At 41.2% G+C, this 27,467-nt stretch overlaps 1 protein-coding gene across 3 annotated transcripts in view; it reads left to right on the forward strand.

The window, feature by feature from the left end:
- Positions 1-27,467, forward strand: part of mid2 (midline 2) — a 134,994-nt gene that overhangs the window by 75,049 nt on the left and 32,478 nt on the right. For 2 of the 3 annotated variants that reach the window (XM_068714910.1, XM_068714909.1), the window contains 2 exons: positions 16,870-16,935; positions 18,535-18,630. In XM_068714910.1, coding sequence (XP_068571011.1) covers positions 16,870-16,935; positions 18,535-18,630 — 162 coding nt within the window. The remainder of the gene's footprint in view (positions 1-16,869; positions 16,936-18,534; positions 18,631-27,467) is intronic. The other variant, XM_068714911.1, reaches the window with a different exon arrangement.

A 27,467-nucleotide genomic window follows, 5' to 3' on the forward strand; every position in this document is an offset into this window, starting at 1 on the left:
ACCCTGCTAGATTTTCCATCTCGTCTTTCTTTTTCATCTGCCGTTTTGCCACTTCTATTTTTTGGCCTTTTTTACGAAGCTTGAAGCTTGAAAATTCAGGCAGTTGAAGGCTTGTGCTGTGTGTATTTTAGTGTAAAGCTGTTGGAAGCTGACAACATAGCAAAGCTTAGCTGAGCCTCTGACTCTTTTGACACTCAAGAAAAATCATTTTAACTAAGAAGCTGATAAATACAACTTTTGGATTTGTGTGGCATCCACCCTAAAAACATACTATATATGTATATTTACGATGCATCGGAGCATGCCAGAATGAGTTTACGTGAGTTTATGTTGTGTCTGTTCTTAAAAAATGTGATGTACCGTCTCTTTTTTGTTTGCAGTGGCTTTATTCATGTATCCACTGTTCAACATGGTTTGTCATAATGCACAGCAAATCATAAAAGCCATCACTATTTATGTGTTTTAGTCAGATGTCTGGTAGCTACACACCACAACGTAAGAGGATTTACACATTAATCAACAGTGGAAACTCATCTTGCCATGCTGATGTTATTTTTACACTGGCTTCTAAGCATTTTGATCCCAACCCTTCATATAGTGCCACATTATTTGGCTGTAATATCTGATGAGTAAGTACTCCCTAGTATTAATGTGCAACAATCCCTAGCACAGATCACATTTATATGAGGCAAAGGGAGGGGCTATGCTTAAGGAAACTGATGACACATGCAGTCTCTGAACATTACTTGATTTAGAAATTACATTTCAGTGTCTCTGTGGGACTTGGAAAACATGTAAAAAGCTTCCACTAAAATCCACAAATTTTAATCATACCATAGATTTTTCAGGTCCTCCAGAAGCTGTTTTGGTTTGTGGCTCAGGGACAGTGGACAAGACAATGAAGCATAACAGGAATATTTATACTGACTCTGGAACGTCAGACAAAAGTACACAGAAGTATGTATACACACAGAGGCTGAAGGCACATTGGGTGACTGTTTTCTCATTTTTGGCATGTTTTTGGTGTCTGTGCACACACACTTCCTTTTTGCATGCTGCTGTGTGCGTGATGAGTTCTGTGTCCTGTTGTGAGGCTGCCAGGCAGGAACAGTGTGTCGCCACTGGGAAGACTCTTAGTTTGAACTAACGACACCAGTGTGAGATCAACAGCACGTCTTCACTGGCCTGAGGACAACGGGGACCTCTGGTTCATCCCCAAACTTAAAATAACCCCGGTGGTTAATATTCTCTAAGCTTCAGTAATGTAACAGTAGCAGTAATGATAGGTTAATGATATTTTTCAGCATTGAATCATCTCTATTATCTACATTTTGAAAAGTGCATTTCAAGCAATTTGACTGGATATTTATTTACGAGAATCTTCCTTCTCATTGTTTGGGCTTTATGGCCCCCAACTTATTTTGGCTCGCTCTCTTCCCTCTCATCTGTGTCATTTTCAGCCATAGCAGGCAACGTTCTGACTCACTGTACGCCACCTGCCCAGCACCAAACAGCAGACATGCAAAGCTAGCGACTAGCTGGTGGACATAATGGAGCATTTAGCGGCTAATGTGCCAGATATTTCCCTCAGGAGTGGGTGGAGACCAAAACAGAGCTGAAAGATGTTGCTCCGTAAATGGGAAACTGTTTGCTAACATGTCCACCATATCATCTCTACAGGGTGGTAATGTATCAGTGTTACGTTTTCATCATCAATTATCATGCCAGTTTAAAGATTTAGTCACTCCAGAAAATGGTAGCGCTAGAAGCTTGCTGACTCACCATTGCTAGCTAAACTAGTGCAAACCTTGGTTATTGATGGAAGTGTGACTGCGCCTGAAGGATAGAAACTAAACACCCAGTAGGTCCTTTGCCTAGTTCATCTAATCATGTGGGTTGAAATCAGGTTACGAACTCTTTTGTGGTTGATAACTGGTAGCAAGACAAGCCTCATTTGCATCATTCCCTCTAATCTTGGAAAGATGTTTGACTACTTAGTGATAGTCGCTCTCGATAGTCATTCTCATTATGAAGTGCTTTTCATTTTTGGAAGGCAGTGGCTCTGTACACTTCAGTTTTGGCTTCAAGACAGCTGATTCCCTTTTTTTTTTTTTCAGCTTCACTGTTGCAACTGCTCGTAATGTAAATCGCATAATTTCCCTTTCAGCAGAGAGATGAAGAACTCAATGACACTGGGTGCTTAGAGTGGTAAATTACCCAAACTGGACGTAGGCCAAATACACAGCTCTGCAAGTTAGTGAGGAACCAATCTTGCCTATCTGCTTACAGTCACACTTTGTTCAACATCATCTCATAAATTGAGTTATGTTGTTGTCTTTCATGTCACTGATGCAGCAATCCCATTACATTAACAGCAAACATTGCTTCTCTGTGAAGGCCAGTCAGTGAGGAATAAGTTAGCTTCATTCAAAATCACAAGAGTTTAGGGAAAGAAAAGTGAAATATGGGAGAAGAGTTGATCAAAAAGAAATGTTGGCAGTTAAACTGATGAATTCCCTTGAAAAAAGCCCCAACAGTTCCCCAAATGGCTCTCCCCCATGGGCAGTCTTTGTTTAATAATTTAATTGACTTCCAGTTTACAGCAGCAGACAAAGTTTCCCTCCAGGGAAAAAGTTAAGCATTGGATATTCAGGTTTGATGAAAATTCTTATTCTTTTGTACAAGTGTAGGACTGTGAAATGGAAAGATAGATGGAGAAACCCAAGTGATTTTTTTTGGTTAAAGCCATATGCATGAATGTTTTGGATGTTTACACATTTTTAATTCAATGAAATGTTGAGGGTACATTCTTTTTAAGTTGCCTTAAGTTGTCCCATCTCTGTAGTGTAACATATCTCGCATACATGAAGTTATTACCGTCCTTGCTTTTTCTTTGTGTGTGTTGTTTTGGCTGGCTGAGGAGAATTTCAGTCTCCCACACTGTTCTCAAGCATCTCGCTCCATCCCAGACACACAGCTGCCTTGGACAGAAATGTTCTTCATTCCATTCCCATGAATCTCTTGCTTCCTGAAACACACACATTCTCTTTCAAAGCACACGTACACACACACACACACACACACAACGATGAGCTCCGTTATCTAACACAGTGACACTCATAATGTAGGAAGCCAGGAAATGCTGCATATACGACAGGCAGATCTAAAAGAAGTCACTGCCTGTAATCCGTGCAACATATTGTTGCGGGAGATTTCTTTTGTTGATGCTGATGTATATGCCAGTGTTGAAGTTAAAGTTTTTTAATATGTTCTGAATATACAGTATGTGCATTTTAAGCAGTTGCATTTATATTGCTTTCTATCCTTAGGAAATGACTTAAGAAAAGAGACAGAAAAGTTCCATTTCCAAGTTTCCAATTGTAATTACTCATCTACCCTGATTATTATGTTCCAAAAACTTCCATATTGGAGCTGAACCAGAAAATTAAAGTCAATACAACCATTGTTTTGGCAAAATACAAAATGGCTGTGTGTTTAGATTAAACATTTAGAAAATGCTCTCTGCTTCCATGTGTTCAGCCGTTCAGGCCCACAAGTGAACCTGCGTCTTCTGTGAGGTGCACCATCAGGCAGAGTTGGTCCAAGATGTACAAGTAATTCAGGTTATAAAGATTTTAGAGCCGCGTAGCAGCAGGACAATATGACCATAAATTGACTTTGGACAAATAGAGTTACCCGTTAGCTTCTTCAATTCATGTGACATAAAGATTGAGAAGAAAATAACGATGCTGTGCTCCCTCTAAAAGCGGGACACTTGCAAGGCCTCTTTTATGGCTTCTAAAAAGGGACACACCATCTATCCTCTCTGGCCAGCATGGTGGTGACAGCAGCAGCCAGCACCCTGTCCACTAAAGCTCCACATGAGACACACGGCCACGGTTACATCTGAGGTCATGCATACAGTACAAACATCACCATTCATATATTCATACAGTAGCTATGGCATGAAGATGACTTGAAAGCTGCATGGACTGGTCACAAGCACACACACACACACACACACACACACACACAAGATACAGATCACAGCCCATGCATTGAAAATATTGAAAAAATATTGTAATATGTAATATTTTCTTCATTGACCTGTCAGCTTAAGTAAGCATTACAATAATGAATAAAAGTAATGGTAAATGGACACTTTTTCTAGTCTTCCGTCCACTCAAAGCGCTTTTACACTCCATGTCATCATTCCCACCCATTTATACACATGGGCTGTGATGACATGGGCTACCATGCGAGGTGCCGCCTGCCCATCAAGACTAAGTAACATACAACATTCACACACCGTGGGCACAACTTGAGCAATTTGGGGTTAAGTGTCTTGCCAAAGGGCACATCGACATGGACTAGCGGAGCCGGTGATGGAACCGCCGATCCTCTGATTGAAGGACGACCCTGCTCTAATACTGAGCCACAGTATGTCCACATATAGTGTATGCCAACATACAGAATATACATTTGATTTCACCGGGTGTTCTTTAGAGATTTCCCGTTGGAATACAACAGCTAACAGTGCGCATAACAGCCATCAAGATAATGCATGTCCTTCATAATTCGGCAGGGGGCTGCATTATTGTTTGTTTATTAAGCCAAACCTCCAGAGATGATGTTCACTAGGATGACAAGTATAGATGTGATGTCACTGATCTGCAAGAACACCCCTGGAAGTTCCTGTTTAGCATGGGTTAGTCGGTAACAAAGTTCATCTCCCCAGGGAGTCAAGAGGAATGTCTGTTCCAGATATCGACGCCAGAGAGCCAACCAAGCAGAATCACATGAACGCAGGGAATGTGTCTTCTCTGTTTGCGGGGAGCCCTGTTTCCATCGCGGACGCTGTCCAGACTGGTTCCCTGCACTATAACTCTGGTGTCTGGCCATATCAGGAATGCAGAGCAGTGACGCTGAGCCACAGTTAGGCTTGTGTTGTGTGATTCTGCACTTCGGCTGTCATCCCTGAAGATGTTTCACTCCTTAAGTGAGCTGGAGCTGGGATTCTCAGCATGTGAATCCATGGTGTTGTAACATGTCGCAGTCAGAGTCAAAGCTGAGGATGTCATATTTATGTGCACAATGATAATCTGATTTTTATCTCTCTGCCTCTCACATTTGCTCGCCTCCTCTTTTTCTGCTCATACTCCTCTTGCTGCAGTTTCCATCACATTGTTTAGGCTCCCTGCCAGCAGCTGGCGTGGTAACAGGTGTCATATATAGATGTTATGTTGCTGCCATCAGCACTAGAGTTACATGACCTCATCTATAAATACATGACAGTGACATGATTTACTGGCCTGCCTCCTGACCACGGTCCGTCCAATTAGATAAGGCAAAGTATCGTAGAGATAGAGTAAATCACTTCGCCCACCTTGGAGGAAGCAAACCCATTTGTTAGGGTGGACAGATCCACTTTGATACTAATAGAGATGCTCTGTCTTGTCACTGACCACTGCCACTGTATGTGAAAGGGAGGAGGGGAGTGTGTGCAGGCTCTGACTTCTTGTTATTGTGCATTGTGTGTATTGTGCATTGTGTGTCTACATGTCTGATTAGTTTTGTGCATGTTACCTGCTGCAGCCCGGGAAGATGAGAGTCTGGGTCTTTTTTCTGCTCCACATCTGAATGCCTGCAGGGCTCAGAAGGGGGTCTCTTTGTGGTAGGCAAGATAAAACGCTTCAGGGTGGAAATCTCACCGTTTCTCTCAAACTATCACATCCAGTACAGCTGAAACAGCAGCAAACATAAAGCTGTCCTTTCCCTTTACACTTTCCATTGTGCTGTTTTTTTTTCCACTTGCCCTTTATGTACCGCAAGTAAATTTCAAACATTTATTCCCTGAGCTATAGAGCTCAGGGATCCCATTCAGTAAGTCAGATGGCAGTGCTGGAAAAAAAAAAGAATTAGGCTTGTGCAAAAGCAAGGTTTTTTAATTCGAGAGGCAGGGAAGTGGAGAAGCATATTTGTGGCAGATTGAGTTAAATACGTGCTGAGATCTGTCGAGATAAGCAAAAGTCTCAGAGACAACGTTTTTCTGGAACTAAATTTGAGACTGCAGTAAAAGTAGCTTGGAATCAGTTGCTTTACGTCAGAGCCTTCTGTGCCTCCGTTTCCCCAGAAATCCTGCGCCAGTAATGATGCACAGTGATGATATTTTGTGTTAAGATGCCCTTGAGCAGGCAGCAGCATCTCAGGTTAAATTTCAACACACATCATGACATGTGTTCCTATTTGTGTTTTTAAGTACATGTGCGTGTATGAGTGTGTAGTTTACCCTCCTGCTGGTTGCATTAGTCTCGTATGCTTTCAGAAACGAGGTGTTCGCTGACTCTGAACCCCGTCACCTCAAAAGAAATCAGCTAACTGTGTTGCTCATAACCTTATCACGCTCTCGCAGAACCGACCCCCATTTCTGTAGTTCCATGAGCTCGGATGAACTCCTCTGGAGGTTTTACTAGAAGCTGACAAGCGTAAAGCTTTTAGCTTGGAAAATGTCATTCACACCAGATTATTGTTCCAGTTATGTGGCTGAACGTTGTACAGCAATGCGAGTCCACAGAGAGTAGATTAATTTGTAGCACTTTAATAATTGAAGATCAGATAAAAACATGTCATTTCCACTGGGTCTGCTGTTTGCAGTGGTACCTGAAGTTGTTGTCTGCTCTGTATCATTACGCAACTGACCCAATAGAACTAGCAACAATAGCACTAAGTCTTAGAGAAAGGACTCTGATTGTCACAGTTATTTTTTTTACAGTTAAAAAAAAAAAGATAAAGAAGTAGAGGACAAGATGATAAAGGTCAGGGTTGAGAAAGAAATTAGGAGAGGGCGACAGCTGACATTGTAGAATAGTGAGTATAAGAGATCCGAGGTGGCAGGGAATCAAGAGCAAATAGTGGGGGCGGGAAAGAAAAGAGAAGCTAAAGGGATTCCATGATGTTAGACGTTTAGTGTGTTTCACTCATCATCGCTTGACAAGCCCTCACTTCCAGCCAACCCGCCTGCAGCAAGCCCACAGGTGAGGTTTCAGCCGTCAACACGTCTAACAGGAAGTAGTAAATAGATGAACTTCAGATTGTGCAGAAATGCTGTTTCAAGCAATAGTTTGACAATTTAGAGAAATATGCTTATTTGTCTTGTTGCTTAGATTTAAATGACAAGATCAACACCACTCTCATGTCTGTAAAGTAAATATGTATCTGAAGCCAGCAGCTGGTTAGTGAAGCTTAGCATAAATGACTGTAAACAGGAGGCTAGTCTGACTGTAACAAAACATGCCTTCCAGCACCTCTCAAGCTCACTAATTATCATGCTATAGTTTGTTTGTTTATCCATACAAAAATTTAAAAGTAAACATAATGGTGAAGAAATTATCTGAGCACCTGAACTGAACCCCCATGAAACGGTGAATGCTCGTTTTTATTTCACTACAGTTTTTGTAGATTTTAAACAGCCAAGATGTAATGTATGGATTCATGAGTTTAAGAGATGCTGTCTTTATGTCAAGCTAAGCTAACCTGCTTCTGGCTCCGACTACATATTCATTATACAGATGTGAGATTGATCTTTTCATCTAACTCTCTGCAAGAGAGTGAAGAGGCATATTTTCCTAAAATGTCAAACTATTGCTTTATGCATATTTTAACATTTATCAGCATGAGATTATTTACATCATATACAATGTTTATAGTAGATTATCAGTGGCATGCGTAGAAAACAGACCAGACGCAGAAACTATCGCTGAAGATTGTGAGCCAACTGCGGGCCTCTGCAATTTTTTGTGCTCAATACGTAGCCTCGTTTTCTAATTGTCACTCTTTGTGTCTCAGATGATGCAAACGTGTCTTTATGTGATTCCAGACAGGCTTAGTTCATCATCACCATCAAATGTTTTGGAGGATTATAGGATATAGCCAAGTGATAAGAGTCTCAAAAGAGCAATGAATTAGGTTCAGTCTAATTAAAATGCAATATAGGGGAGGAGAAGAGAAACACAGAGAGGGAGCTGACGGTCACAGTACATGTTGATGCACGCATCCAGGTGCACAGAAAGAGAGATCGCAATGCGGAGATAGAAGGAGAAGAAGACGATGATGATGATAATGATGATGATAGTGAAACCATTCCTAGAAAATCACTTCATCTGCCTGAATCAGTTGTCTCCTCCTGGCAGCCTTGTCTCAGAAGGGGGGAAAATGAGTTTGAGGTTCATGTGCCAGCTCAACCAGAAAGCCCTGCTTATCCAGTGTCTGTGAAGTGCACATGAATTTTCCACAAGCGCAAATGTGGTACGGCCCATGTGTCGGAAATGAGATTATCTGGTGTGTCACTTTGCCACGAGTGATATAGTAAAACACCGTCAAGGACTCTCAAAGCTGTGGGGCCGTGATGAAAACTTCATAACTGTCATGTCAGTTATTCATCGCGTTTTCACAGGCAAACAGCTCTGAATCTCAGTATCTTCAAGGAATGCAGCACCAACTCGTCTCTATCAGTCTCTCCCAATGGCTTTCAATAATGTCCTCTGTAGCGATAAAATCTAATGAGAGACACCAAGCATAATGTGAAAGTGACAAACCATGCTGGATTGTTAACCCAAGGTGACACAACAGCTTTGTTATGTGTACAATTTAATGGTAAATGGACTGCATTTATGAAGTGCTTTTCTAGTCGAGCTACCACTCAAAGTGCTTGCAATAAATATTAATATATTTTCATTTCCCAAAACGTGACAATGTCTACAGATGTCTGCAATGCAACAGATTTGTATCAGCTTTGTAACGAGACAAACATCGTCGACATTTGTCACCTCCACATAAATGTGTCCTAGACGTTTTCACAACTTTTTCTCTTTCCCTCACTTTGGGTGGATGTGTTGGTGCTTAAAGGCTTTAAGGGGAGGTTTAGTGAGAACAACACCTTGGTTTCAGTAAAGCAGTCTTTCTGGATCGGCTAACCAGGCTCGCCTGAAGCTGTGCTTATCTTACTTCTGCGGTAACTGTTTTGCACAACGCTGGGTGTGGTTGAAATCACTGGGATTATACTACTTAATCAGAAGCACATCCTGATCGTAATTATTAAAGTAAAAGCTGTTGGTATGAGATTCATGCAGCCAGTGTGGGATTGCATCGCTGATATGAAATTACCTCTTAAATCTCCGGCTCCAGTGAGCGAAAACCAACATGAGGTTGTTTTATGCTTGCGCACGCATCTGTATTATTTACTAATACAAAACATACAATGCCTTCCCACCTCGTCTTGGGATTTTCTGCACTTTCGGCACCCTGCTAACCAATCAGGTTGCCTGTTTTGTCTCTTGGCAAACATCTTCTGCAGCTGCTGCTTGTTTCTGTGTGTCTCATTACGCTGTTATATTTATGAGGGTGTTCACGACACGTCTCTGTGACCTCCTGTGGGTGCTGGCTTTGCAGCTCTGCGACTTCCACTGAAAATGGAATTTTTAAGTGATCATACGGCTAATCTATAGATTAATGTCAAAATCTAGTGAAATAGATTCTTCTTCTTCATCACACATCTCATTTGATTTTTAGTAATGCACAATTCAACATGTGTTTAAGAAATACTCAATAAAGATTGTCTACAAGAACCTTAGACTGAACTAAACTAAAGTACGAAGTCATTCTTTTTATGTCAACTCTTCTGGAGACCAAATTGATAGAAAGGCATAGCATATCTTTGCTAAAAAGATGTTGGTATTTTGTTGATCGTTGTTCATTGTAGCAATGAGTCAGAGGGTTTTAGACCCAGAGCAAAGCAACAACCTCTGGATTCTCATCAGGCAGAATGACTCAGACCCAAAACACTGCTCTCTCTATTATTGCATTTTAGAAAATAAGGAAAATGAATAGAAATGTCATATGAATAAACCAACGAGTCGGCAGCTAGATAATTGTATTACAGCCAATGAAATGTGGCTCTGCGCAGCCTGTTTGTGTGGATTTCTCTTTCTTTCTTTCTCCGTCTCGCTTTCTGTACCTCGTCAGGTTTCTCATGCACGAGCTAAGCGGGCATTTTGGCTAAATTGATGTGTGAATATGAGATTGCAACCAATCAGGAGAAATAAGAGGACAGTGAAGCCCATCAAGCTGCAGGCTGCCACTTGGAGCTGGTGCTGTGGGAGGTGAACGTCGAGGACAGGCGGTTAGTAACGAGCCATGGAAATCCTACCTAACGAGCTGGGCCTCGTCCTCACTGTCACACATGGCATCTATATCAAAATATCTACAGTGCATGGCTTATGTATTTATTTATATTATTTATAGTTTATATACACATATATATAGTTTAAAACTTGCAAAAGTTTGCCCACAGGCTTGTTTCCATACTTTATAAAACCCCAAAAAGTAAAAACTGCTAAAGGAACTATCAGAAGGGTGTGTGTTATATGGGATGGTCAAAAGCATAACAATGTCCTGTTGTATATTGTAGATCTAGTTTGCCTGACATTGCAAAGGTAACGAGCCAGCTTTTTGTAGATAAGGTTGTGGGAGCCGAACTGTCACCACTGTGCAAATGGTGCCAAGACCGTCCATTTGTCTTTGTTTAAGAATAAAAGAAAAAACGGCCTGAAAGAAAAGAAAGATAGAAGAACCCTCCAGAGGACAATTGCTCCTCCTCTTTCAGATGTCGGTTACAGGACCGTGTTTTCAGAGGAAGCAGGAATTCCCTGTGTTGCTGAAGGGCACTTTAGCGGAGATGCTCATTGACTCAAGAGATTTAACCTGGACTATTGGATCCCCGCCCGCTCATTAGGCTACTCTGCTGCCCATCAAAGCCTACATTTTAAGATGTGAAACACACTGGTGCAGTCTTTTTAGGACGCTGAAGGTGTTCTCCATTTGCCGTTTTTAGAGATAGAATAGTAGACCAGATTATTCCTCTTGTGTTTTGTTCACATCTGTCACAGTCCAGATATTATCAGGAATATGAAGATGCGGCCTCGTGGATGCAGATATGGGTTTTATCTGTTCGGCTCAGGTCTGTTGTTTGGATAGTGATCTGTGGGCAAAGCGTACCAAGCAACAAATCAGACCCAAACATGCTGAGCAGTTGTTTGTGACCGTATTCATTTGACTTGTATCTTGTAATCTAGGCCCCTCTTCAGGGCTGCAGGATGTGCACATCTGATGTCAGTCACAGATTAACAAACACATTCACCAAGGTGACCTTGTCATAGCTGATTTAGGATGGCTACAGAGCTGTTCTCTCTGTTTCTCTGGAATGTACTATCGATATTGCACATAACCTGTAAACAGTATAGATTACACTAAATATTGATGTGTGATATATGATGATATTCAAAGGCCCGTTGCTACTCCACAAAGCAGCCAAACCAAGCCGCCGTGATAATAATGTCTTAAGTCAGGAGTCACAGTTGTTGGCTACAGCTCGAGTCTTATTCCTGATCTAGCCCACAGCTAGAAGCACCATCCTAATGATATCATCTACTATGGATAAGGCTGGACGGGGATGACAAGGATTTGTTACGAGCTGCACAGCATACTGTACAACCAGATGATACAAACTATTTTAAAGATCCACTCATGCCCTGCACTGTAGGCTCTGGTGTCTGTGGGATGTAAGTAATTCCCACAGCAATGAGAAAGTGAGGATTGCATAGACGCTGAGCTCAAATAAGAGTTGCAGCAGCTTCACACAAATGTCTTTTGCATCAGTAAGATTTCAATTTCGACTTTGACTTCTTCTCTGGAAGTTTTGTATTTATCAAAAGTCAATACTACATTAGGTATATAATAATCATTGAATAATCAGACCAAATCAAAGTGCCATTTTACTTACAGCACAAGTTAATAGATTTTGATAAAATATTCAGGATCAGATTTATTATTCTTTGTTATGTCATCTTGAGAGCCAGTGGTCCTATTCTTCACAAGATCACGGAATTCATACATTTCACTGTCAGGTGGGAATATGGTTCTCTGCTAAATATTAGAGAACATTTCTGAGTGAAATAAACCTGCTTCAGTAAAAAAAAAATTACATCCAATTTAAATTTAGCCTTAAACCACGACAAAGCATTAATTTAAAGGCTTTTCTGCACTGCATAATGTGCTTCCGCCGTCATGAGTTACATCCACCCTGTGTGTCAGACAGAAATTACCTTTTACACACAAATATCAAACTTGGAGGAACTTTAGTTGAGCACTTGGAGTTTTGGCTAAGTTGTTGGATTTTAGCCAGTAGTTTCTGCACTGTATTGTATGGATGTACATAGCTACTGTTAACAAGTGACCGACAACTAATGATGTGTTTTCATAGGAGCAGCAAAGTACCAATCCAGTGTGAAGTGTGTTGCTCTTTATTTACTACCAAACTAATAATATTAGTGCTGTATATTAATGTTAACAGAAGTGGCTTTGCCACACATATGTTTTTTAGGAAAGAACTAATTATTTTATTTGTTTTAATGAACTTTAGTTTCTCAGCCCCAATTTGGTTCACCGGCCTGCTGCGTCTCCTTGCTCCATTTGTAAGATGTACTTTATTATTCACTGTTGACACTGAGAAAAGAGTTCCTTTCTCTCTCTCTTAAGCAGAGATATTGATCATATTGAACAACCGCCAAGCCACGCGTTCATATGGTGTTTTCCTTTCTTAGTGTTAATCATTGAAACTGAATTTTACTGTTCCAACAAGAATCCAGTGTAGGCCGATTGAAATGAAACAGGGAGATCCTTTAAGCCCATTCAACTATATCTCTGTTTTCTACTAACCCCACTTCATCTCAGTCCAGACCCCCCTAATCCACAGCATTAAATTCCCATCTCTTAACATTCAAATATCACAGTATTCTCAGCCTGTAAGATGATATGAAACTGTCTCATGAAGGCCATTGAGGAATGGACAGGGATATGGCTTTGCCTCGTTTTCTTTTTCCATCTTATTCTCTCCGTCCTTCTTGTTTTTACTAGTCCTGGGTCAGTCTGTCCCTGACCTAAACAAATAATTGGGAAGCTAAAAGCACACATGGGCCCATGGGATATCTGAGAGTCTTATAAACAAAATCAAATGCCAGCTTGTCTCTGGCCTCCTCTCTGCTGTTCAGTAGTCAGGACGATTCATTATTCCCTTTCAAACCTACAGAGAGATTTCTTGATCCTAATCCCCTCATGTGGCTAAAAAGTTGAATTACTATTGAATTTGTGTCCATTTAAGATGGCTCTTTCTCATAATAAGCCTTAAGGGGAAAAAGCAATCGGGATTCGTCAAAGCTGTGAGAAGTTGACTATGGCAGCATAGACTTGTCCTTCCGTACCCTTCCCTGCTTCCTGTTCCTGCTTTCTCTGAGCAACTTTAAATAAATTCCCCCACCAGACTTATAAATGAAAGTAAGCATCTTCTAGCCGTCTGCTCCCATTCTTCGCTGCACCCCACTGTTTCGGGATTCCTTGAACGTTCACGCGGTCGCTAATAGCTTGAAGGTCACATATTAAATATGTGTATCATCTTATTCAGAGCTAACACTTTGAAAGTGAATACCTGACAGTCCATTACAGACATTTGTGTCGTATATTTATTTTCACGTTGAATCGGTAGCAGAGGAACTCTCTCAAAGCCAAAATGAACAAATGGACTGCTTTTGATAGTGAGATACAGACTAAGAAGTGTTAACATTTTAGCTAGTTTTAAGTGTCCCTATTGGTCTCATTAATTGGGCTTCAGCCAGAGGGTTATAAGACAAGCGTGACTCCCCGTTTGTTATACCCCGCTACAATTGGTTGGTCTCAAGCGCTCTGCCCTATGGAATATTATCCTCAGACAAAAACCCTGTTTCCCAGAAGGCTTGTGTTACTGACACATCCAGATTCTGAAAAGCCTCTTGTTAACAACAGCTGTAAAGCGAGCTTGTTCTATTCTATTGCTCTTTCTCGGGTTTAATCTCTCCCTCTTTCTCTCCCTTTCATTTCTGTTTCTCTTACTGTCTTGTTGTGCATGGGGGAGGATCCTGCATTAATTAAAAAGAAAAAAAGACTTTGAAGTTGGATACTTTGCCTCAGGGCATTCTGTTCCAGTTTTTTGTTGTGGCGGTGGTTGAAATTTTTGTTGTTACATCATCGCACCGACCCAGAGATTCAGCCACTGGACGATGTCATCTTATTTAGCAAGCAGTGGCGTGCAGTTTAAACCTCCCGTGTACATTTGTTCCCTATATCCAAGCACTTCTTAATATTTAGGAGAGAGTTTTGCCTGCCCGATATGTGGAACACTCTCACTGCCTCACTTTGGTTTGCGATTACATTCTTGAACTTGAATTTGACCGCAGATAGAAATCCTTTAATGTTCATGTGGCAGAGTAACAAAGAGCTTAGCCCATGCCTCAGGTTGAGGAGTAACACATTACACTGTAATTGGATTACCGTAATATGATTTCACAAATTGCCAACTGCTAATTTGTCACAGTTACTATTGACGCACAAGATTGTTCCAAAAATCCATCATTGGCTTGTTGGATTTCTTGTAAACATGAGTATTTGGGTTGACCCCTAATATACACAAATAATTGTATTTCTTTTTTGATGTAATGCTGTGTCATTTCATGATTTAGCAGTAACGTCACTCAATCTACAGACTCTGTGAACAGTGATGACTTGGGATTCAAACTGTGACAGCAGTCGAATGTGTGTTGAGTAAAACCTTCATCATTCGCAAGTGTTCTGGAAGAAAGGTATCTTTTTTTTTTCCCACAATCCTTCTCTCCAGTCTCGGTAGCTACTGTAATATAAATAGGGATCAGTCCTTTTTTTTAGTTTCAAAGAGATATGGGATCATCTGTAAAGGAATGAGACCCAGGAGCCCCTCAACACAATGAAGTCATATGAGGGGGTGGCGATCTAACCCAAGATGATGGGCTGTCAGCAGACTGCAGTTGTAGCTGTGCCAAGGCGGACTTGACAAAAGACTGAAGTAGCAAGGCACAGAGCGACGGAGGAGACAGACAGCCAGGTTAGAGGGAGAGTAGATGTACTGTAGAACAGAGAGGAAGGTAGAGAGTGACAGAAAGACAGATAATGAGGGGAAAAGAGAGCTGCAGCAGAGACAGAAGACTGAATTAGAGGGCAGGCCAGACTGGAGCTGTTCTGCCAAGCTGCCCCTCTCAGCACGGGACTCATGCCTATTTCCATCCCATCAACCCCCTCCATCTCTGTGGCACTCTCTCTGTTCACTCTCATGACATGCCACGTCCGAAGCTGAATCAGTGAATGAATGGTATTACCTTATGCAAAGAGCCCTGCCTATACCCAGCAAGCCCCATCATGTGCCTCAAGCAACTGAAATGCAATTCGTCACTCATTTCTTCTTGCCTTTTACTTGCTCCTCCCTCCATTGAGGGGTTCCTCTGCTCTCCCTTCTCTCACTCCTCTCTTTTATCTCTCGCTGTCTCTTTAATTGTGTGCTTTATTGTATTTATCGCCCTGTCTTCCTACTTAGCCTGCCAGTATAGGTTGAACAGTCTCAAATTATCAAAATATAGCCTTCAAATGAGTTGTGCCCATGGTTGAAAGTTTGACCTTAACATGATTATAAAGTTTACGAAGTGGAGATTTCATTTATTATTTTTGGAAGTTATGTTACATCTCATGATGCTACAATAACTTTCTGTTTAAAAAGTTATAGTTCATAGTTATAAATAGTTTGTATGGTGCTCCAGATATTTCCTAGCAACCGATTTCTACATTTCAGGTCTTTATCAGTTATGACATGAGTTTTGAATGATTCAGTAAACTAGCTTGTAGTTACAAAGAACTTCACACTCCATCTGGTGAAAACTAATATTGATGTCTTTTCACGTTCCAAACATTTGCCATAGCTGCGCTGATGATGATTTTGACAGAATAAGCCATCGCATCATGTTCCTGATTGTCACCATCCATCCAACACTTGCTGGCACCCTCTCCCACCCTTCACACCCTTTTCTGCCTCCATTTCATCCCTTTTTTTCTCTGCTTCCTCTCTCTATCTCTGAGTGGTTCTAGCCGTCTTTGATGTCTGTTGTGTGTTTTAATGAGTTTGTTATTGACGGTTGCTCTGCTCCCCCTCCCCCCCCCCCCCCCCCCCCCTCCTCTCTGCCACTCATCCTGCCTGCCGGGCTGAAGCCACAGGAGTGCCAAGCAGAAACTTATCAACCCACATACACACACACACACACACACACATACACACACACAACAGACGTTTTGTGGTCACTTGTAGAACGGATACACCCAAACAAGGTTTAGTGCCTTTATTCATGTACATGTGCAAGTACAAGCAGGTGCAGGTATTGTGTATTTTGAATTTATAAATGCAGACACACCTGCTGAGTCACACACATAAAGACGGACTGAAACACACACACACACACACACACACACACACACATGCATGTATATGTATGTTGAGGACGGAGGAGTTTGCTTCACTGCAGTCTCATGGGAGGCAGCTGTGTTCTGATGTATTAATCATCTTTGTCTCCAGCTTGCTAATTAATGACCCATCTGTCCCCTCTCACTGATGTTCCACTTCAAACTCCCTCACACACAAACACACTCACGCAGCGCTGCGACACAACAAACACACAAGTTCCAGTGATGTAACTCCAGCTCCAGACACTGTGAGCCCCATTCTCGTCTGCATTCATGTAGAAGACCTTAAGAAGAGTGTCTGTGGCAGCTTTATCAGGGAGGAGTTCTCCTCTTCAGTTGCGTTTAGGTGGTGGACGTTGTGCGTTCAGGCTTGTCTGTGTGTGTGTGTGTGTGTGTGTGTGTGTGTGTGTGTGTGTGTGTGTGTGTGTTTATGTGTGCACTTATGCAAGTGTATGTGTGTGTTTGTAGGCTTATCAGGTGAGCCCGGGCAGAGTGTCAGATGCGGTAATGGAGGCTTCAAAGACAAGCGCTGCGGTGAGTTCCCTGGCTGCCTTTTTCCCCAAAACCCCCACCACCCCCCCCACCCCCCCACCCCCCTACCCAACCGCTGCACAGAGGCAGACAGGCACACAGGTAGACACCTGGATGGATAGGGAAGGGATGCAAGGAGGGAGATAAGCAGGCAGATTAATAATTAAGTGGGTGCAAAGTCAAACCGACAACAAGCAGACAGAGTGAATCAGGCTGAGCGTCAGGCAGAGGAGATATTGGAAAGCAGGGAGGCTGACAGACAGACAGTCAGACAGACAGACAGTCAGACAGACAGACAGTCAGCGACGTGGCCAGGTGCTTTCTCAGCCCAGCTCCCTTTCACTTGCATGAGTAGAGCTACTTCAAACGCCTGCCGCTTGTCTGCTGCTTTGTTCTACTGTTTCCTTTGCAGCTGTGGTTGTTGTTGTTGTTGTTGTTTTGATGCCCATCGTCGCCGCCGCCATCGTTGATTTGCTTCCTTTTGAACGGCAGTTCTATTTCTGTCTCGCTACTTGCTTGTTTCCATTTCCATCTTTTGTGCTGTTTATGTGTTTGAGTGAATTTATTTTTTTGTGTGTGTGTTTTGTTTTGCATTTGACAAACAGCCACAGTTAACGGATAGTAATTGAGTGTTTGATCATTAAAAGGTGGAAGTTGATCATATGGTTGTTTTTGCGGCTGTAAAGTAAAGTATGACGAGGTCAGGCAGTTAAATCATCATATTTCAGACAGTTAGCTAATAAAACAGAAAATACAATAAACAATGACTTTGTTTGCTACAGGCAGAATAGTATATTTTGCTTCAAATGCCGATTTCAAGGTATTGACTTGTAAATGTAACTTTGATATTTACTCAGCTATAGAAATAATTTCAATGTGTTTTAATAGCAATCTGTTGTGTCTCAAAGCATTTGGACCAATTTACTGAACTTTTTGAAATGTCCAGTTGCCAAACACCATTTTTTTTTTTTGCTTGGATTTCATGTTATAAGGTAACCCTCAGGACATGATCAAAGGAGGCAAAAGTAGTTCAGTATTGTATTATTTTTGCGTTGATGTCCCAGGAAAGATATCTTAATAGTGACCATTTATTTAGTATCACAAGACTAAATCACTTCTGTGTTGTAGCTGACCCCCAAAAATATACAGTATATGGAAATTGATTATTTGTAATAATGAGTCCGTGAGTTCTTTTTCAAGTACTGCAGTGTTAGAATAGCACTAAGGTTAGGACTTCAACACTTACAATCCTTCTGCTTTTCTTTGTAAATGTATGAGTTTGAACATATGAGTTGCTACTTATTGGGTATGCTGTTGATAACAAGGCACTGATATCAGACTTCACCAAAACATCACATACTATGGCATGCTGTCACCAGATTTGAACGATTGTTGTCTTATTTAATGTTTGTTTAATGAAAAAACACAATTGCATGGTGATACATTATAATAAGTAATCTATCAGGATTTGGCCAGTGTCTTAAACTGAATGTTCAAAATATAAATACAGAATAACATTGAGGCATCCATACCCTGACTTGTTATGTGAATGCACACTCTGTATGTACTAATGATCGTCCTGTTCCTCCTTCCTCCCGACAGCAAACCCTGGAGAACAACCTGACCAACCTGGTGAAGAGGAACAGCGAGCTGGAGAACCAAATGGCAAAGCTCATCCAGATCTGTCAACAGGTGGAGGTATGCATCATGTCGTCGTGTTTGTGTCAGGAGGAAAGGTTCAGGACAAACGCACGCTTGCGATTGGAGAGTATTACTCATAGAGTCCGGTAGAGGGTGGAGCCTGTGTTAGTTAGATCTGGCAATGACTACGTTCACATTACATTACATTACAGTCATTTAGCAGACGCTTTTATCCAAAGCGACTTACAATTCAGTATCTATCTACACACCGTAGGCGCAGCTACGGGAGCAATTTTTGGGATTAAGTGTCTTGCTCAAGGACACATTGACATGAGACTAGCTGGAGCCGGGGATTGAACCGCCGACCCTCTGATTGAAAGGCGGCCCTGCTCTCCACTTAGCCACGGTCACCCGTACGTTCACATGCATGCTAATGTTACACTATTATTCCGAATATGACAGTACTCCGAATTTTATATATATTGAATATTTTGTGAATTTACGCACGTTCATATGGGCACTTCAACCCTAATTGATCAAATGAAAGTGAGGCATTTTAAATTAGAAGCCTGTGTTGTCAGACTTAACATCCATAAAGCCAGTGTAGTCTCTCATCTTGCACTTTAAATGTGTCAAGCTTTACAAATAATTAACAAAAGACGCTATGGTTTCAGTTTTATGGTTTCTGACCAATGCAAGACTAAAGAGAGAACGTTTTGAGAATTGAGGCTTTAACCTGCATGAATTGAACAGGGAAATTATAAACAACCCAAAGCCTTTCACTGTTATTGATTGTATACACTTTACTGCCTTTGCTGTTGGTGACTGCTCTGATGCCGCGCTCCCTACGCTTTGTCTCTGACTCTGGAACATTTCTGATTGCACAGTGGTAGAAATTGGACTTTAATTTATTTATTTCTCGCTTGCTTGCTTTCCTTTTTTTTTTTCTCTCACACCTCCTGTATAATGGTTGTGGTTTGTGCCAGCAACAAAATGAACGCTCCGAGCGCTGCTGATCAAATATTGATTAGTCTCAGGACTAAAAGTGAATTTCAGTTCCCTATCATGGGTTCATTAAAGGGCAGCAGTGCAGCACTGTTTTCAGACAATTTATATTGAAGACGTATTACTTGGAAGCCAAAAAACCGAGCAGATACAACAATAATGACTTAAAAGTATCTTTAAAATCTGTTTAATTCCATCGCTTTATATCTACAATCACGGGGATGTGTTTGTGCAGAATGATCTTGTTATCTGTCATTTGATCCAGTGACTGACGCAATGCACTGCCATGAAATGAAAACACCCGATACCAGCTACGCTCTCAGTGGCCTCTTGTACTTTGCCGACGGTGGCTCTCCAGATAATCTGACTCAAACCATGACTCAAGAACAAAGGATGAGCTGGAGTAGCTCCCGGCAACCATCCACCCTCGAGCTGTGTAAAGGGGCAGTTATGTAATTCAGACAACTTCAGACATTGGAATGACCACTACACTGTGGACAAAGCTACTACCAAAAGCCCTTGTGCAATATCTCCTATTGCAGATGCCAGCAGCGTAATATGATGCTTTTACTGTGTTCAAGGTTATTGTCCCAACAGTGTAATACAGTGAGGTTTGGTTGTCATGCATCTTACTGTGTTGAATATGATTGTTAGGATGAATTACAACACTCAAGAGTTGAAGTCCCGCTGGAGCCACTCATACAGGAAATGTTCGCTCCCACTTTTAAAGCAGATAAGATTATCTGTCAAATGGCGTTCATCTTCACAAGCCGGCAATGTTTCACAGCTCAGCCGCTTTCATTTAGCGACAACCTTGAAGGACTGTTTGCACTCTCAAGTCCTAGCATGAACCCATACCTGTCTGCAGAATACTATAGCTCGGCTAGTCTTGTCACTGCTGACCTCTCCCATTTGGGCTGCTGCTGTGATTTAATGGAGGTACCGAGTGAATCCAGCCAGAGAGTACTAATGCTTCGCCACCAAGTGCTGTCTGCGCTGCATCGCTAACATGTGCATGCACACACACACACACACACAAAAAAGAGCATACTTTCTGTCTTAACACACTGGCTGTTAATAAACTCCATCATTTCTTTGTGAGAGTGAGACATTAATAGCCACAGAGGACAAATGCGCTTTGGTGCCGTCATCACTCTGCGTGCGGTTCATTGGTTATTAGCGGGTCTGACTCCATTTTCTCTGAGTCACTCTGAGGTCCGCGAACAACAACTCATGCAGCTCGCTCACCCAATCAAAATTAAATGATCGCTGAGTGATTCATTAATTACAGACAAACAGTTCGTCAACAACGCATGGAGAGAGAAAAAGAAGTCTGTCTTCATATTGTCTCTGTCTGCATACTGATGTTGTGCCCCCGCCAACAACATCAGCGGAATCTCATCACTTATTCATCAAAGATAAATAAAGTGCAATAGCATGGGGGGGGGGGGGGGGGGACGACATGCTCCATTGACTCTTAAGCAAATTATGAAAAGTAACTATAGATGTTCCCTCCTTGTTGCACCCATTGACAACTAGTCTCCTGTGTGATGTCGATGTCAAGAGGCTGATTCAATTATTGACACGAGGAATTAAATTAAGTAATGTTTTCAGGTGAGTTCATATTAATGTGGTTCTTTAGAGGAGGGGAGAGGAGAGTGGAGAGGAAGACAAGTGAGAGAAAGTAGAGGAAGAAAGAGGGAAATGAAAGGGGAAGAGAAAGTGCAGGATTGAGAAGGCAAAAAGAGGACGCAAGTGTAAGCGTGACAATAATCTCTTTGACCGAAAAACAGACACAGGCGCTGTGCGGAAGAAAACGCTAAGCAATAATGCAATATAGCACAGACAGGGAATTTCAAAAAAACGAGAGTGTGTGTGTGTGCACAAAGTAAGAAATCTCTGAAGGGCTTTGAGCATGACCCGGTTTCCTCTCCTCCTTGTTTGCATCATATTGTATTGGTGCCGAAGATATGATCAAACATAGTGTGAGTCAGCTTTCAGTGTGTCAGCGCACACAGCAGCGATGCAGCCCTGCTCTCCTGGGGATCTCTTTGGGGAGATTTCTTCTCTTCAGTCTAAGGAAAGATGACTTGATGATGTGTGGGATGTGTCTCTTTCTTGGGAGGCCTCCCTTCTTATCGCATCATTTGGTGTTTGATTGTTAATTCTGTTGCTGCACTTAATGACATTCAGAATAACGTTCTGCTTTCTTAAAAAAAATGTAGCGAATGGCATGATCCTTGAGCATTTTGCAATGATTGTTGTTGAGCTAACATTCACCGTTATCCCTTCAATGCCAGATAGCTGGCTGGATATTAATAGACAGCAGAGAAGAGACACTCAGTGAGGCTGTTTGGCAAAGAGCATTTCCCCCGAGAACCACTTTGCTATTGAATAGATGTTGATACAATGGCAACGGAAACTAAATGTAGAGCCAAAGTAAAAGCTGAGATGATACCCACGAGCATGTCCCATGTTTACCTGCTTGTTGTTTATCTCAATTACAAAATATGTTTTCAAGCTGTTTTAAAAATGTTAATATTATTTCTTTAATTCTAGTGTAATATTTAATTTGTTTGCAAAATCTTTCTCTAATTGTCTTTCTTTCCTCTGTCACAACAATCAGTTCGCCTTTATTGTGTGTATCTATTACTTCACTTTCATTGCCCGATTGCTCATATTTTCAAATATGAGTTACCACCTTATATGCAAACGCAGCTATGTTTTTCAACTTTTTATATTATGTTCCACTATTTTGTGGAAATGTAAGTTTTTCCTCTCTTATTCAAATTGACATCTCACCATTTGCACTTTTATATTATTTTTTTACCATTGTACAAGTTTTGAGCAGACTTTCATTTAATTCCCAGGACTCCTCTTCTTCCTCCTTCATACTTACATAACACTTCCTTAAAGGCTTGTGCACTTGAGAACTTTGTCGCTGTTGTGAAGTTCTTGATTGTGTGTTCCCTCTTCTCTGAATGTGTTTTGTCTTTTCATCTTTCTCTGTCCCACTTTATCTCACTCTTACTCTCTGTTTGTGGGTCGACTTACCCCCCCTGAAGCTCGGCTTGTGTTGTGAAGAGGCGTGTTTTCTGGCGGCTTCTTAATGAGGGCTTTCCCTAATGAGCGTACATTGCCTAGCTCATATACTGTATCTTAAGGTAGGGAACATCCAGACACAACTAGTGTCGAGTTAGTATTGTTTGAGGAAGCGGTCAAAGCAGCAGCCCTTTTTTTACAACCCCTAGAAGTGTGTTACCAGCTGGGAGGAAATAAATTAGCTCACTAATAAAGCTGTAAGTGTGTGCGTATTAGGACTGATGGAAAAAGGAAAGAATCACATCAAACAGAAGCCCACTGGGTTTAATTCTCAGACATGTATGTCTACTGATTAAACATTGAGCTGTAAGTCGTTAGCCAGAGCTGTCTAGGTTTATGTACACTGAAGCTGATCCCACTGTGTGCAGAATATAAATGAGCTGCGTGGAGATGGCGGTAATGCTGCATAATCCTTTGTATCAGGTCTCATCCCGCCTCTCTTTACCTTTCTACCGGAGCATCAGTGAGATCGAAGAGTCCGCTGGTGTTGTTTGCCTTTCTCATATTTCTAAAGCCATTTGCAGTTCCACTTTCAGGCGAAGATGAGGACATCAGTACAGCGGGATAATGGCTTATACTGAAACAACATTCTCGCCTTTATGCAGTTGTTATTGTTTGTGCCTTAACCCGATGGCCACACCATGTTTTCATTCGTGAAATTATATATTTCTCCGATTCTGTGTTAAGTACTTATGTTAATGTTCCTTCTTTTCATCCGTGGAGTCCATTCATTTTAGTGAAAGAGCAGCAATGCTTTAAGCCATGTGCTAATGTCAGCATGCTAACATGCTCAAGTTCAGCAGGTAGGCCTCTAATGTTTAAGCACACCATCTTAGTTAAGCATTTTGCCATGATAACATTTTATACTAAACATGAAATAAGACTGAGGCAGATGGGAATGTCTAAGTTGTGCAGGTATTGGACGGATTAACATTTGGACTGCTAGATTAAAGTCAGAGGATCTTCAAAGTCTTTAATCAGGGAACTATGAATGTCTGTTCAAAGTTATTGTTCCAATTTATCAAGTAGATAGTTTAGATCTTTTACAGGATGAGTGACAACTGTGACTTGACTGTGGCGCTAGAGGAAAAGTCAGGGGATCACAAAAATCATTATCTTCTGAGCCCCATGATTGTGTATAAATCTCATGGCAATCCATCTAATAGTTTTTGAGATATTTCCGTTGGATCAAAGTGGTGCAGACCAACACTGCCATCAGCTAGTGTGCTAAAAAGACTGCAACAGAATCAATTCACCCCTTCAACAGGACTGTCTAGATTGTTCTCCAAACTCATATATCACATATTATCATATGACGATTAATAGTTGATTAATGATGTGTAAGTAAATGTGGTTAGCATATAAAAGTTTACGCAAACACTTTGTAGGCTTAAAAAGCCTTATTTCAAATTTATTACCAGTGAAGTATTTCCATTTATCACCTCTTTCTGACATAACATCCATAATATATGGCTGGCAGTTTCTTTTACGTTATGCATAAAGCCACTCTTCTCTGTTTTAAAGCCAGGTGCCACACAGGTGTCATAAATCTCTGGGATCTATCCCCGTATCTGTGGACAGCTTCAGAGATAAAGCTGTCAGACTGAATCCTTCCATCTTTGTGAGAGGATCATCTCTGAGAGACAGAGACGGAGTGGGTGGAGGGGTCTTCTCAGTAAAGCAGACAGAAGGGGGACCAGAGGTATAATAGGAAGAAGTGGAAGTAAAGTGGGATAGGAGGCAGGAGAGGCTGATTGGAGAGGAACGAGCACAGAATTGATTCAAGATGTGAAGGTTTTGGTGTCAGCAAGAGGTTAACAGCTGTTCCGAACCCGGACCGGTCCTCACTTAGTTTGAATGGGAACCACTTTGGCTAGAGTGGATCATTTTGGGAGCCGTCCATTGTTCAATTGTCTGTGCTTGTTGTCTGGAATTTATACCCCGGATGTCCACATTCTAAAGTTTGTGGGTGTGAGGTAGGGCAGGGCAAGTGTCTGAATATAATAATGTCTTCAATGTGTTATATTGTGTTTTCGCTGTAGTTTTTTTATTACAGTTTGCTTAGAATCATTAATTTACAGTATTAACAGTATAACAATATTTTGTCAAACACTATACAACAACAACAACATCATATGTAAGCAAATGTAAGTTCATGTTATCTGCTGAAATAAAGTTTGAAACAATGTTTTCAGAAACATATTTGAGTGTGCTGTTTAGCTTTAAAATTAGAAACTTTTCTCCGGCCCTGGGGGTGGTGCTTGGTTTCGGCTCGACTGATTTCAACATGGCGCCCGAGTCACAAACTTTCTCATTTTACAGCTTAACAGTTCACTAAAACATGTTTCTGAGAAATAGGCAACTGAATCTTGATTCATATTTGACCAGCGCTGCTTAGTTTGACAGTTTGATTGGAGTTCACAAGCAGTGACTGACACCGCTTAAGAGAATGATTTTTTTTCACAGATTATCTTCTCATGACCTACTGTCAGGATATAGTGACAGTTTGACAAATATTGTTAAATATAATTATAATTATGTTTATAAAAGTTGCCATCTGCAGCCTTAAGGTGCCAACCATGAACCTTAACATCCCTGATTCACATCACACTAGGACCTTTGTTGTGGGTCAGTCGCATTTCTTGTCGTCGGTCTACTTTCAGCTATCTAATAAAATGCCCCAAATAATTATAAAACATGACACCTCAGACAACAGGGCTCTGATTTTATTGAACCACAAATGAATGGATGTCACAGTACGTGTGATCTTGTCTGCCGTCTGTTAGAGGTGACATTCCCAGGCTTTTCACATTGTGTAAGGCTGCCGTTTTCCCTGAAAATGTCATCTGGGTTTCCCCAACTTTAGAAAATCTACACAATATCAAGATACTACACACTGTCTACGATCTGTATCTGCTCATTCCAACACTTCCTTGGACCTGCAAAATGCATAAACTGAAGGAAATATTAAAATTGAGAGCTTTTATTCTTGGTTTACCACTTTTTAAAATCTATAATATGTCATGTAGACATCTTGTGAATCACTTTATACACCTGCCATAGTTGGAATGTGTGTATGGAAACTTTTGGAGCAAAATAAATGTGTGTGAGTTTGAACAATGCTTGTTAACACAACATCAGTTTGTAAAGATTCACAGTTTATTAAGTAGATACATTTGGATTCGTTATGTCAGGGTGGGCGGAGGATTTATTATTGTTTGCCGGGGTTTGTGATGGTTTTATGGTGTTGCAGCTCTTGAGCAAATACACATAGCTTTATAATGACTGAATGCAATTTGCTAAATCATTAAAACTCACAATTCAGTTAATCTTTCCGGAGTCAACAGATTTTTTGCAAAATCACGAAATAGTGAGAGATTACGACGTTAATCCCAATATCGGGGGAGCTCAAAACCTTCCCCCTCATTTGGACTTCAGCCCACCTCTGTGTGATCGACAACATCCGAATGACTCCGCTTGGCCCCACACATCAGTCACGTCTTTACTTGCTGAAACAGCACAGAGTGGGTGTTGAATGGTGGCTGTCAGTCATTTGAAGCCAGAAAACAAATGTAGCCGCATGGCTCATTTTATTTCATTTCAGCTTGTAAGTAATACAGTACTTGGTGTACAAATATGGGCGATAAATTTAATCTTGACATAATGCTGGAGCTGAACTCTAACTAATGATGTATGGGAGCATATGGGCTCAATGTAACCCTTCTGTGAGAGAACGAGAGCTGGAAGATGTGGTGAGGGTTTGTAATGGACAATTCATTTAATGATTCTGCTGTCAGATCGCAATCTGTGGGCTAACATGGTGTCATAATTGTCTGGATGGGTTTATTTAATACTATTCAGTCGCTTGTTATGTCTGCCTCTCCTTACTGAGTGTAATTATGGCTGCTGATGATAAGACGTTTTCTATTATCTTATGAGATAATGAGTGGATGGCCAAGAATGGGGTGCACTGTCCGTTGCATTAACGTCAATAAAGCCCGGTGCTCAAACATACTCAAAAGTGATGGACAATGTCACATTTTTCATATTAAGATGTCAGCCATATCATCTGCCCAGATAATTGTTCATTTGTTGCTGTTGTTTACATTCCTCCTGATGCAACTTCAGAAAACGCACTACAGAAATGCACAACTGTTTTGTTTTGTTTGTCTTGTTTTTCTTGTGTAGCAAATGGGCTACAACTGCATGGATGAATACAACTGCTATAACAAATGTGCAAATATGAAATGGCAATCCCAATTAATTTAGGAAATATCGAAATCATGAATATCGTCAACCAATAAGATACCTGTATTCTACTTTCTGGTATTTTAAATAAGCACACTGGTTTTAGCTTTTCTTCAGTCCATTAGACAGTCTTTAAGATGATTTTTACAACCGTCTTGATCGCAGGAACAGCTGGAAATGTCTTTGACACTGAGAGAGTTTTCAGCCTTGCTGTGGTTGTTTTCCACATACTCCAATAATAGACCCACAGTATACTTTAACGTAGAGTTGGCACTGTGATTTCAGAGCACCTGCAGAGGAGCCTGATGAATAGAGAGATGCACAGATCGTGACAGTGTTTGTGTAGCAGGGAGTGGATAATAATGTCAGGAGCTGGCAGACGAAGAGGAGGAGGAGGAGGAGGTTTTGAGTGAGGTGGAACAGGAGGAGAACGGAGATGAAGATTGTTTCCGTAACTCTAAGCTGCCAAATAGCTCAGTTGTAATTCACAATGACCCTGGACGGCTGCATTTATCCTGCTTAAGTACTAACCTGCAGTC

The sequence above is a fragment of the Cebidichthys violaceus genome, unplaced genomic scaffold, assembly GCF_023349555.1.
Source record: "Cebidichthys violaceus isolate CVI_PGR_0920_01 unplaced genomic scaffold, fCebVio1.0.p SCAF_2, whole genome shotgun sequence".
Classification (NCBI taxonomy): Eukaryota; Metazoa; Chordata; class Actinopteri; order Perciformes; family Stichaeidae; genus Cebidichthys; species Cebidichthys violaceus.